Source organism: Branchiostoma lanceolatum, chromosome 7 (genome assembly GCF_035083965.1).
Source record: "Branchiostoma lanceolatum isolate klBraLanc5 chromosome 7, klBraLanc5.hap2, whole genome shotgun sequence".
NCBI classification, from domain to species: domain Eukaryota; kingdom Metazoa; phylum Chordata; class Leptocardii; order Amphioxiformes; family Branchiostomatidae; genus Branchiostoma; species Branchiostoma lanceolatum.
The window spans coordinates 10,576,040-10,590,019 of NC_089728.1; the positions used below are offsets into that span (position 1 = coordinate 10,576,040).

The window sequence follows — 13,980 nt, forward strand, 5'->3', positions numbered from 1 at the left end:
CACCTTTTGCCTTACAATTCATTCTATTCAATTATTCATATAATGTATATCTCGATAGATACAAACACACACACACACACTCACACACACACACACACACACACACACACACACACACACACACACACACACACACACACACACACACACACACACGTACACTCCATTTCTCCTTTACAAAACATACTGTACAGCACATGTTCTTCATTACCACGCCAGACAGTCAAAGATCATCATATCAGAGTCAACAAACTTTGATACAAGCCAGCAGTTGCACCACAATTCATTGACTTTGAGCTCTACCAGCATGACAATGTAACCGATGTGATCTTCTGTATGGGTCTTTTGGTTTGTATAAGCAATAAACTACAGGACTTTCGTACTGGCTTTCACTTGTCTTCTCTGATGAATGTCTGTCTGCTTCTTTATCTGTTTTGTTTTGTTTGTTTGTTTGTTTATTTGTTTGTTTATCATGTACTAGTATTTCCGTACATTGTGGAGTCTCATTCAAAGATATTATTTGTTTTCTTATATTCAATCGATCTGTTATTTGAAAACAGCCTTCAATTACTGAAAACATATGCAATACATTCTTCGTGTGCATGGAGTTCCACAAATTTGTGCCACTGTTGACCTCGTCGTGTTCCTCGCAGAAGGCCTCAGTAAGAGTAGTACTTGTGAGTGACGAAACTGTGCAAAAAACAATAACGATAATCAATGTCAATAACAGGTCTCACCTATCTCATTTTATATTGGTCTATCATTTTCCAATGTACATTGTATTTGTTATCACAAGGGGACGATCCAGAGTAGGTCACTGTTAAGATGAATTGTTGCCTCGTACCATAATACGATTGTGGTAATACCCACCAGGCGCAACACAGTTGTGCATCTGTATGAATCAGCTGGTATAACAACCCTTCCTTGTAACACATCAGCTTTAGGTTCGATATTTTTCATGTGCGATGTTCTTCCTATACTCGTATTGTATCTTCTGTCATATTTTCAAAGAATGAATGCTTATGTATACTTTTTAGCAAAGGAACATATGGTTTTTTGGTTATCTACGTTGTTCTTTGTCATCACCAATCATCTACACAAACTTACAGGTTGGCTCCAACGTAGCGCAACGTCCGGTCCAGCTCACCGAGTGACGCCAGATCCTCCTTCGAAAGGCTGAAGTCCATGATCTTTAATATGCAAATAAGTAAAAAGCCATCGTCATTTAAGTAATGAACCATGAAGATGTCTATATGTATCTTGTGATATTATGATACTAATACAGACAACAAATTGAGGTTCAGTTTTCTGATGATTGCTTCTACAAGAGATCTGTGGAAAAAAAGACCCACTCCGATGTTCTGAAACTTTTTAATTCTATAATTGATCAACTGTATATATGTATATATAAATGATCAAAGTGCGTGTTCTCTACACTAATTGCGAGCTGTTAGTGATTTTCATGTCTGAGTAAATGCAGTTAAGTTGCAGAGCTAAGGTAGGCTTGATTGCAACAAGAAGATAACAAAGTTGTAATGAGCGCGCAGAGGACGAAAGTCTACTGACGTCAAAGTTGGCCTGGATCCTGCTGGGTGTGACGCTCTTCGGTATGACTGAAACTCCTCGGTCCAGATGATAGCGGAGCAGAATCTGTGCAGAAAAGATACAGGCTGGTTTAACGTAGAAGGGATTTAAAGTCTTACTAGATAGAAACTATTCATTTTGTGACATCGTATTATCTTTTGTTCGAGATTTCAATAGTGTAAATTTCGTATTTGCTCGTGTGTGCAGGGCACCACTATAGCGAGGGCCAAGCATATTTCAGGCGAGCATGCGCAGTGACATACCTGTGCAGCAGACTTGCCGTACTTCTTGGCGATTGCTACAACACTTGGATCCTCCATTAAGACCGGTTCTTCTTCTCCACTGGCAAACGCCCTGGATGGGGTTGGGACATTTGAAATACGTAATCGTCAGGTGTTTTATTCTTTTGCCGGTCCAACGCTACTCAAAACTACTCAAGATCACTCTACTTTCACTTTTGTTTAGTCAAAACCGTTTCTTTGAATATGACTACGGTTTGAAAATTCTTGAAGACGAATTAGATGTTAGTGCTCAATGTGGGGGCATTGTTGACAGTTGTCGATACTTAAAGAGTTGCAGGCATTGAGAAAGGCTGTAAGGTAGTACGAGTGAACTAACTTGGGACGGGCAGGTGCGCCCAGTGCACTGAACGCCGTCAGAAGAATGTTATTCTTCTTGCAGAAGTCAACAAGGTCCTGCTGGGCCAGGTACGGATGGAGTTCCACCTACAAAACGAACAGACAGACATCGTGTTAGCTGCTTTTTGGAGCGAAGAAGCAATTTCGTTTGTTCTAAGAAGGGAGCTAGAGGAATTAAGTTAGTTTGTATACATAAAACAAGACAATTTCTTAATTTTCCTTGTGTTTGAAAGGCAAATACTAAAGCTATTTGGAACAAAGAAATAAGTTCACACTAGCCTGGATACCAGACCTTTCGCGCGATGCGATGATAACCCCTTTTGGGCGGGGAAGATCAAGTAGTAGGGATAGAGTTGGCACCCGGGAGCGCTTGGCAGCCGAACCCTGATTTCTATCGCGCGCGAGAGGTAATTAGTGGGCCGTGTGCTATCTGTGGCGGCGGCGCGAGTTGCTTCCCCGGCCGAAGGATTAGCGCCAGGAGCGCGGTGGTCTGGCACCCAGGCTAAGTTCACACCCGTACCTGGTTGACAGCCGGCTTGAAGTAGCAGTTCTGCAGTAGCCTCTCCAGCTGCTGACTGTTAAAGTTCGACACCCCGATAGACTTTGCCAAGCCTGCATCAACCAAAGGTTCCATGCCCTAAACGTAACAAAGAGATGCAAAATTGATTAGATCCAGCATAGATGCTGCTTTTCACTGGCCTAACACCTGGCATATATCGTTCCTGGGGCGATTAAAGATAATTTTCTGGTTGTTTGGATATTGACAAAGATGAGAAGATTTGTGAAGGACAACTGCATTATACTTCTAAACTCACAAATAACCTAAGTAGAATTGACGCACCTGTTTAAGGATACTGTTACAGTATATAACAATAGACAATATATATTGCGATATCTCCTATCGGAAGCCCTTAATGTTTGATTGTTTGATTCATGATATCATAGATATATAAATCATGTTGGCTTTCACTCACCCTCCACGTATCGAGATAATCCACGTCATCATAGATCTCCTCTGGGTTCCCAGCGTATGTGAAGGGGTCGGTCCCGTACTGCATCACGGGTACAGGGGAGGAAACTGAGTCTGATTCTAAGTCTAACGTTATACATAGTAACATAGGAAGTTCAGATGATAGAGTATACGTAGTAATTCATGAATTTGATAAGACTGGTACGAATCAATCTGCCTAAAGTTTCTCATTATACCTGTCTAGAACACCACAAATGCACTTGCAAGTTGCACACACACGGGTCTAAAGTGAGAGTACGTCATCAGTACAATTAGTATGTTATCATGTTACTGATAAGGTTTTGTCATTGACAATGTTAATACTGGTCGTGTGGCGCAACGGCAGAGCGTTCGGCTCAGAACCAAGAGGTCCCGAGTTCGAATCCTGTCATGTCACCGATCTTGTGTCCTTGGGAAAGGCACTTTACACGACTTACCTCACTCCACCCAGGTGTAAATGGGAACCTGACTTCGGTTGGGGAAGGTCGTATTGAAGTTACCTGGTGGCGCCGCATGGCAGCCGCCCAGACCCTTGCGACAATTCCACATAATGCAAGTGTAGATAAGATATGTATATGTATATGTTGTGTATTATGTGAAACCTGTAAACCTGCACACAAAAAAGAAATCAAACCGAATAACAACTGTATAGATAAGAAGTAGCGTTAGTTGACGTCTTTCATTTCGCTTTGTGTTTATTTCATTATTGTATACTATACCTTATTATTACCATTATTTCATTTCTTGTATGCTTGCAATTATTCTTCGGGCATGTATTTGCAACAAAGTTATTATTATTGTTGATAAGATCAAATTTATTATTATTGTTGATAAGATATGATTTACAGTCAGCTGGAACAATTTTTTCATACACCTGTCACAATTAAATACTAAACACCACTCACATAGTGAGGAAACGTTCACATTTGTTACGCGGTCCTAACCCTGACCTTGAAATTGATTGGGCTGTGTATCAGGTACAGGTCCACGTAGTCCAGCCCCAGGTCTGCCAGGCTCTGCGCCATAGCCTCGCAGACATTTTCCGGCCGGCTGAAGGTGGGGTACAACTGGAGGGAGAGACTGAGTAAGTAACACACAGTGCTTGCTAATATTGGCCCAAGGATAGTTGTACGTATGTTTGTCTGTTTGTCTGTTTGTCTGTCTGTTTGTCTGTTTGTCAGTTTGTCTGTTTGTCTGCCTGCCTGCCTGTCTGCCTGCCTGTCTAAACCATTTTGTTTGGTTAGATGTGCAGCCCGTTTGAGGAACTGTGCTTCTCCTTTAAAATGAACGTCTTTCTTTCAAAATACACTTGTCAATCTATTTGTGGCAAGTTTATATAGTATCGGTGCCTGCCTTAGTGGTGACGAAGACATCCTCCCGCTTGATCTTGCCTTCTGCGATTTTCTCCTTGATGGCCTGTCCCACATCCTTCTCGTTTCCGTACACCTGGGCGGTGTCGATGTGACGGTAGCCGGCGTCAATGGCGGTCTTGACGGCATTGATCACTTGTTCGGACGTAGACTGGCGAGGTGAAGTCCGACAATGTTATAGCATCCATGCACTGTTTTAACTCACACTAAAGAGGGTACACGGCCTGTGGGGACTGTGAAAAGTCAACATTCGCAAAAGCCAAACCGTCTATTGCCGGTTTGTTTGTGTACCTTGGGATAGGATTTACACCCCGCCACTAAGCACATTTGGTTGTATGTGACAAACGGTTAAGTCGATGCAGCCAGGCGATTGGTACATCGCTGGTATGCGGTAAAACAGAGATAAGAAAGCTAAGGCCCGGTGTATCGTATCTTTCTTATCTTAAAAGACACATTTGAGAACATTATATATCGAAAGAGATAAGGACGCTCACGACAGGTGACTGATATATCACTGGTATCTCAGCAGTGCTAGTAAAGCGGACACGTCACTGGTCTGCGCCACATTGCGCCAGGCATTGGCAAAGTAGCGCCAGCCGGTAAACCGGCGCAACATGTCACCTGAAATTGCGCAAACCGGCACAATTACTGCAAATACCTTTTTATTGATTATCAATCACTTTACAATATCGTTTTCAGTGGAAACACAATGATTTCCACTAATGTTTCATGTTGCAATTAGCCTTCGGGCAAGAACTTGCAAATAAAATTATAATTATTATTGTATCTATCCTGTATCTTTTATACGAATTTTACCCGTGTATCGCACGTCAGTGTGACCGCAGGGGAAAATTGGCACAAATTCGCAAAGTTGGTGCAATTTCCTGGCGCAAAATGGCCCAGTCCAGTGAGATACCTGTTTGATTTTGTCCTGAGAGATAAAGAAGCCTGGTGTGGCGCACCACTGGCGCCATGGCATATTCAAACAACGCCGTGAACAGTATGTAAATATGAAAAGGGTAGAGTCACTAAAGATAAAGACGGTTAAGCCTGACGTTTTTTTTTTTGAAAACGTAGAATGACAAGTTTAGCTCAATACCCTCCTCAAAATTTCAATGAGCGGAATCGCTGGTTCGTAGTGTCCGAATTGAAACTAGATACAATACATGATGAAACGTACTGCAATCTTCATACTGTACATTCTGGGTACATTTGTCTAATGGAAATATCTGCAAACTGTGAGCTAGAAGGTGCAAATATCCTGTCATTCCGACTGTATTCAGATCGGGCAACTGTTACTGCGTTCGAATAGTACCCCTCTCTATTGAACAGCTCGATACCATATCGAAATCGTGCGGGAGAAATTTTCGAATTCGAACTACATGTATCGCCTACAAATGCCATAACATCAGAGGGATAGGTTGAAACCTGTGCTTGGGGAATTTCTGGTGAGCTCAAATGACTGAAAGATACTTGAAGACGAAATGTTTCTGAGAAAAGGGCACTAGACAATGACAACGAGAGTTCGGCGATCCCATACCTTCGCCGAATTGTGTTAACTTGTATGAAAGATGTGTTTGAAAGGTGTGTTATGGGTTGAATACTTAATGTATGATGATGTTCACCTTCATTTAACTTAGGAATGCAAGTATCAAATTACCGTTATCTACAGCTTTGGAATCATGGCATTTTCTTATCAATTAAGCAAACTAGAAAGGCAACATTTTCGAGAAAATGCAGGATATTCCCTCCCATTTCCTACACCTGAAATATGTCATCCTTAGCATTTACTATAACATGGGCTCCAGTGACGTCCCATGAGGAACGCTCCCGGGGAAAGTAGGTCACCCGCCCGCAGGCCTGTCAGTGCAATTTAACCTAAATATATAGACATAATAGCAAATTGAAAAGGAATTTCAACTTTTTCTCATTAATCATGGAAAGAATGACCTGATTTGCATCTCATTATGTTAATCATCACTAATCGTTTCTACTTGCCCAAAACAATTAAGATCCACCAAACCCTGCTTTAGTTATCCTCCTCCAAAATTTAGATAATAAAATGCCCCCTGTAGTACCGTAGGAACCCCCCACAAGACCCATCTTCGAACTTGACCTTCCTTTCCCCAACCCCCAACAACCTATTAAATTTCATCACGATCCAGTAAATCTCTCTCGAGTTATGTCGCAGACAAACTAATCGTCAAACACAAAACTTCCACTACAGCGCCAAAGGAATATCGCAGAAAACCCATCTTCGAACTTGACCTTTGTCTCCCCAACAGAAACTTACCTACCGAAAATCACCAACATCCGATCTTATCTTCGAGAGTTATACCGGCGACACCATCATTCCACAAATCCAGACCAATCGCATACCCTTCTGCCTCACGGCGAAGGCAATTACCAGCAGTAGCTATGTACATGAATAAGCTAGTAATTCCGTCCTACACGTACCTGCCATGTTCCTAGGCCCAAAAGTGGCATTGTCTTGCCGGAACTCAGAACAGCTGTTGGTCCCGCAGCAGCCATGATGATTTGCGTTCTTCTGCTAACCTGCCTCGCTTATGTGGCGGTGTGCCTTACCGCTCCATTTATGAGCAGTTTCGTGAACACGTGACAACCATAAACACACATGATGTCACTAATTGATGACTTGCATTCTCGTAGGTAGTGATTCATGGTCGGTCGGTCAAACATCTTAGCCTTTGAACAGCTTTTCTTCGGTGTATTTTTCGTATAGAGGCATCGGCTTATTTCATTAATACCTACCTACGCCTTAGGACATGTCCACTATATTAAGAAACTAGTCATCCTGAGCCAAGTACCCTCTGCCCCTCAAACTTCTCGAATAGAAGACTAGCAAGGTTCTTTTATTCACCACCAGCCGACGTTTCAGTCATTCGCCAACCTGATGAAATTATTCACGGTTCTCAAGGAATAGTTAGACTGTCCGGGAGAAGACGGTCACTTATTATGACCTACTTAATACAGGGTACACCTGATGACCTGACCTTTTTGAGGGCACCTGATAACCTAAACTTTGTACCGGCAAAGCTAGTCCAACACTAGGGATGCGGAGTCCAAACTACCAGGCTCTCCGTGTTTTAGACGTATTTTCATTTAAGATATGTCATATCATTTATCATTATTTTTGAGTATGAATAATCAACGTCCAAAATTTCCATTCAAAAATCATGTGACGTCATAAATTTCGTCAAAAATTTTGATACACCGCCCAGTTTTCCTTTCCAACCAGTTTACATTACCCACAGACACGTACACCCAATCTCTCCTTTACCACACATACCATTACAGTCAAAGGTCATCATATCAAAAAAAATAGTACAAGCCAGCAATGAGACCACAATTTATTGACTCTGACCTCTACATGCTATAAGCGTGACAATAACCACAAAAAAATACATTTGATCCTCTCTGTGTATCACATGATAGTTGTTATCTTCGCCAAGAAGATTATGTTTTTGGTAGCGTTTGTATGTATGTATATGTGTATGTAATGTATGTATGTAAAAAAGCAGTATAACTGGAGGAGGCTTGGATGGATTGTCTTGATATTTGGTATGTGGGTAGGTCTTGTTGTTCTTCTTGCTATAACAGCACTTTATTGGTTTATTGGTTATAAACGTTTATTGAATTATTGGTTATATATACTACCATTACGTGCAGGCAGATGGCACTGTGAACGAGGTACAAACTACTAGACATTCCTAAGGGTTTTCACTCGTCTTCTATCATCAATTTTTTCTTGTATTCTCGTGAAAAAAATCGCCTCCAATCTCTTAACAGATTCAACCCTTCTTCACGACAGTCATACTGCATATAGCTCTGCAAATTTCCTGCACTGTTTGACCTCTTCGTCTCTCAGAAGGCCTCAGAAAGGGAAGAACTTGTGCTTGACGAAACTGAAAAGATACAATAATCATCGTCAACATCCATGATGTGTCTCACGTATCTCTTTTCATGTTTGTCTCTCATCTTTCATTGTTTTTGACAGCACAGGAGTACCATCCAGAATCCAAAGTAGATTATTGCCCCGTACCGTGATCCCTTTGTGGTAATACCCGCCAAGCGCAACACAGTTTTGGATCTGTATCAATCAGCCGGTAAAATCACTCTTAAGTGTAATATATCAGTTTTCTACACTTGCGCGATGTTGTTCCTATACTACTATCGTATCTCCTGTGAGATTGTCTAAGAAGGCATGCATGTGGTTTTTGGTTGTACTTACAGGTTGGCTCCAACGTAGCGCAACTTCCGGTCCAGCTGACCGACTGACGCCAGATCCTCCTTTGACAGGCTGAAGTCCATGATCTTCAATATGCAAGAAAGAAATCGACGTCATAAGATAATCATCAAGTTGTATATTCGGAACACAGACGACATATTGGGATAAAGTTTGCTGATGATCACTCTTGCAAGAAATCTGTGAAAAACGGAAGATACCCTTTCCAATGATCCGAAACTATTTAGCTCGATAATCGAGCTGTACGGCGTTATATAAATGATCAAAGTGCATTTTCTCTACACTAAATGACAAGTTTGAGTGGGTTTTGTATCTGATTAAATGCAGTTTAGTTGCAAAGCTAAGTTAGGCTTTCTTTGATAAAGATGATTGTAACAAGAAGATAGCAAAGTTGTGCAGAGGACGAAAGTCTACTGACGTCAAAGTTGGCCTGGATCCTGCTGGGTGTGACGCTCTTCGGTATGACTGAAACTCCTCGGTCCAGATGATAGCGGAGCAGAATCTGTGCAGAAAAGATACAGGCTGGTTTAACTTCGAAGGGAATAAAGGCCTTAGTAGATGGAGACTCTAAGACTTGTATTGTGTGACATCGTGCTATCTCTTGTTCGAGATTTCAATAGTGTAAATTTCGTTTTTGCTCGTGTGTGTAGGGCACCACTAATAAAGGCACTATAAGATAAAAAGAGCCAAGCATATTTCAGTTCAGGCGAGCATACATCGAGGATTCAGCCCTATACTACGGTTCAATGCAAATTTTGTAAATTTGACCATGTGCTCTGCAATTATAACTACATATAAACCTGCAGCTTGCACTCTTCAGTACACACCTGGTGTGCTATACGCCTTGATGCGGTTTACCGGGTATGCAATACAAACAAACAAATCCACAGTGACATACCTGTGCAGCAGACTTGCCGTACTTCTTGGCGATTGCTACAACACTTGGATCCTCCATTAATACCGGTTCTTCTTCTCCACTCGCAAACGATCTGGATGGGGTTGGGTTGAAATACGTAATGGTCAGTTTATGTTATTCTTTTGAGTCTAAAGGTACTCATTTCTATGAATACAGCTAAAATGTTGTGTAATTGAAGAGAAATGGGATAATAGTGCTCAACGTGGCAGTTACATCGATTCTAAAAGAGTTGAGAAATTAGGAAAGGTAGTAAGAGTCTGTGAACTAACTTGAGACGGGTAGGTGCGCCCAGTGCACTGTACGCCGTCAGAAGAATGTTATTCTGCTTACAGAAGTCAACAAGGTCCTGCTGGGCCAGGTACGGATGGAGTTCTACCTACAAAACGAACAGACAGACATCGTGTTAGCTGCTTTTCGGAGCGAAGAAACAATTTCGTTTGTTCTCTGAAAGGGCCTAGAGGTTAGGAGGGGAGACTATTTTGCAAAAGGGCAGTTTTTGCTGAAATAAGCACCTAGAAATATGTAGATGCTCTATCTGAATATCAAAATGTAAAAATTTGGTAATTCTTTTTATATCAACCCCCTGTACATACCCCCTGAGTTTATACCATGACTATGTGCCAAACTAGTATAAAGGTATGCTAGCAAACATACTCATGCCTTAGAGTTTGTACTTTGAGGCCAGAAGACATCACAGTGAATGCCAGAACTCCAAATCTATTCTCCACATAAATATAGATGATAAATATTTCAAAAATCACCCCATTGCATAAATGGACGAGTTCCATTCACAACAGTACATGCATGTGCAAACTTCAAGGGGTATGAACAGGATAGAGTCCAATGATTGCCCAATTATTGTGATTTCTGTGCTTAGATAGACCATCTTCACATTTTAACATGCGTACTTTACAAACTTGGTATTACTCCCCCTACTAGAGGAATAGAGTTGATCTGTATACGTATAGCAAAATGCTGCTCACTCGCTACATGCCCTTGTGTTTGAAGGGAAATACTAATCCAGCTACTTGGAACAAAAGAAACGATCAAACGTTCACACGCGTACCTGGTTGACAGCCGGCTTGATGCGGCAGTTCTGCAGTAGCCTCTCCAGCTGCTGGCTGTTGAAGTTCGACACCCCGATAGACTTTGCCAAGCCCTCATCAACCAGGGACTCCATGGCCTACATTGATTGTGAAAAACTGCATTGTCAGATAGGTGTGTTGTTGAGTCATCAAAGGCTCTGCCGCTATCAAGACCATGCAATTCGATTGTTGTTCGCGATCTCTTTTTCCGTCACTTTAGGTCAAACTTTTAAGAGTAAAAGTGTAAAAGCACATTAGTCGTCAACTTTCAACTGAAGGTTGACTTGTTGCTTTTCAGATTACTTGGATATGAACAAGGGCGTGGGTAACTGTAGGGTAAACTGGTCTGCGTTTCATGTCTAAAACCTGAAACAACTTATATCTAGCAATCACTTAACTCTTCTGCATTTAGATTCTGTGAAAAGTACTCTATCGTGAGTCGTTGATGCTAAAATCCTGTATACGTTTTCACTCACCTTCCATGTATCAACATGATTCACGTCATCAAAAAGACGCTCCAGGTCAGCAGATGGTTTGAAGACTTCTGCGGGGCTGGTTCCGTACTGCAGTAAACAATATGTGTCATGGGAAGGAAAGCTTGTATGCTTCATACAATTCATGGATTATGAAATCATCATCGAACTAGAGTTTCCGCGATCTCATACCTTCGATAAATGATTTTAATATTTTCGACTGATATATTATGAGTGTTAATTCTCATTCATCATGCAAATAATATCAGTATTCGCAAAAAGTACATCAGTTGATCATCTTTTCCATCCAAATAGCTTAAATTGTCTTAAGCAGTGTAATTCTAACAAAGATGGCTATTCTAGCATTGTATTATCAATTATGCAAATTTAGTATTCAACCACGTTCACCTTCACAAGACTTCCAAATGCTACAAGTATGAAATTCCAGTTTTTACTAATATGGAATTACAGTATTTTCTCATCAATTATGCCAATCAGGTCTTCAGTTACATACCTGTCAATGTCCTTTTATTTCTCAGTTAGATAGGCTACATTTTTAATAATCCTATCATAGAATGCGATGTGTTTATAAAATGTCGCCATTAATTATGTAAACTGTATTCTGATTTGCATAGTTACCATTTCATTATATCAGGCATCACTTAAGTTATTCACATATTAAAAGCAATTTGTAAAGAGGTTCTAGGTATCCCTTTGTGTTTTGACCACTAGCTATAGGGCCCCTGATGACAGGCCCTGCCAGCAGGGGAATATTTGCCCCATCGTGAAAACTGACAGGTGTCAGGTACCACTTATTAGAGAGTCTTATCATGCAATATAGCGGATTTATAAGCTTTTCGCACTAATTATGCAAATTTCGAGGTTTCACAAAAACCTGCTGACATACTAAATATAAAGACAATCCCGATCGAATGGCCCATCTAGGCATGTTCATACACAGACATACACACACACACACACACACACACACACACACACACACACACACACACACACACACACACACACACGCTCGGCAAAATATAACCTTCTTGGCAAAGGTAATGATAGATTTCGTGAAACACATACACCTCAGTCATCTGCAGCCCGGAGGTTCTTACCACAAATGACCCCATTTCTGCGGATTACAGGATGTCAGGTTTACATATGCACACACACTTTTCAGCAATATGACTCGGTGTCAGTGTTACAGAACATTGATATATGAAAGAAATAGAAGATATGTAAGAAATACGTATCATACGTAGGTCGCAAGCCATGTGGCCACTACTTACGCTGAGGAAACGGTCACATATGTTCACACTAAGAATGCTTGAGGCTAACCTTAAAACACTGTGGGTTGTGTATCAGGTACAAGTCCACATAGTCCAGTCCCAGTCTCCCTATGCTTTGCATCATGGCCTCACGAACACGTTCGGGTCGGTGGAAGGTGTAAAACAACTGGAAACAGTGTCGTGATGTCACGAGATCAGTAATACAAAATATCACAAAAATAAAATTGATACATTGCAATCAACGTGCGACGAGCTGACACACTACAGAGTATCGCGTTACCTTAGTAGTGACGAAGACATCCTCCCGCTTGATCTTGCCTTCTGCGATTTTCTCCTTGATGGCCTGTCCCACATCCTTCTCGTTTCCGTACACCCAGGCGGTGTCGATGTGACGGTAGCCGGCGTCAATGGCGGTCTTCACGGCATTGATCACTTGTTCTGACGTAGACTGAGGGGACCGACATTCATGTACTGATCAACTCACTATTAGACACTAACGAGGACTTCCGCCGGGTACACGGACTATGGGGACTGAAAAGTCAATATTTGCAAGAGAACACAACTATCTTCTGCCGGGTTTTATATTGAGATATGATTTACACCTCCCACAACCATGCTTGCTTCATATCAAATACCGGTAGTTAATATGTGACGGTAGAGAAGATACAGTTCTGGTTTGTTTATGCACCTTACTTAACAGTAAACATGTCACCAAAGATAAGGACGCTAAAGCACGGTGTATCATAGCTTTGATTCCGTTCTACACGTACCTGCCATGTTCCTAGGCCCAAAAGTGGCATCGTCTTGCCAGAACTCAGAACAGCCGTTGGTCCCGCAGCAGGCATGATAATTTGCGGTTTTCTGCTAACCTGCCTCGGTTTCCTCGCTGTTTATGTGGCGGTGTGCCTTACCGCTCCAGTTATAAGCATGTTTGGTGAACACGTGACAAACATAAACACAAAAGATGACTTGCATTCTCGAAAGGAATTCATGGTCGGTCAAGCGTCTTAGCCTTTAAAAACCTTTTCTTCTGTGTATTTTTCGTATAGATGCATCGGATTAGGCACCTTATTTCATTAATGTCTGCCCTTTACTTGGGACACGTCCACTATATGCATATATGGAAAAGCAAGTCATCCTGAGTCATGCATCCTTTATATAACCGTCTCAGAACAAAGACTGTCCGGAGAGCGCAGTCAGTCACGTGACCTTTTTGTATAGAGGACACCTTATAACCTGAACTTTGGCCAAACTCGAACACTGGAGATGCGGAGACCACACTACCAGGCGCTCCATATCAAACTCACGGGGGATGTGTATATTGCGGGTTAGAGGTCACTGAC

The 13,980-nt window shown here is 41.6% G+C and overlaps 1 protein-coding gene across 4 annotated transcripts; it reads right to left on the reverse strand.

The window, feature by feature from the left end:
- Positions 1 to 238: 238 nt before the first annotated feature.
- LOC136439188 (aldo-keto reductase family 1 member B1-like) lies at positions 239 to 13,770 on the reverse strand. 4 transcript variants are annotated; one of them, XM_066434449.1, is made up of 10 exons: positions 13,408 to 13,770; positions 12,918 to 13,085; positions 4,182 to 4,298; positions 3,197 to 3,274; positions 2,743 to 2,859; positions 2,203 to 2,309; positions 1,848 to 1,938; positions 1,567 to 1,650; positions 1,108 to 1,190; positions 239 to 690 (listed from the first exon to the last, which is right to left on the reverse strand). In XM_066434449.1, the coding sequence occupies exons 1-10, from the start codon at positions 13,480 to 13,482 to the stop codon at positions 660 to 662; spliced, it is 951 nt and encodes a 316-aa protein (XP_066290546.1). In that variant the 5' UTR covers positions 13,483 to 13,770; the 3' UTR covers positions 239 to 659. The 4 variants fall into 4 exon arrangements, with proteins under 4 accessions (XP_066290546.1, XP_066290544.1, XP_066290547.1 ...); XM_066434447.1 differs by lacking the exons at positions 2,743 to 2,859; positions 3,197 to 3,274; positions 4,182 to 4,298 and adding exons at positions 10,851 to 10,967; positions 11,346 to 11,432; positions 12,687 to 12,803 and having other exon boundaries at positions 13,408 to 13,766; XM_066434448.1 differs by lacking the exons at positions 239 to 690; positions 1,108 to 1,190; positions 1,567 to 1,650; ... (3 more) ...; positions 3,197 to 3,274; positions 4,182 to 4,298 and adding exons at positions 7,959 to 8,527; positions 8,854 to 8,936; positions 9,287 to 9,370; ... (3 more) ...; positions 11,346 to 11,432; positions 12,687 to 12,803 and having other exon boundaries at positions 13,408 to 13,762.
- Between the last annotated feature and the right edge of the window lie 210 nt (positions 13,771 to 13,980).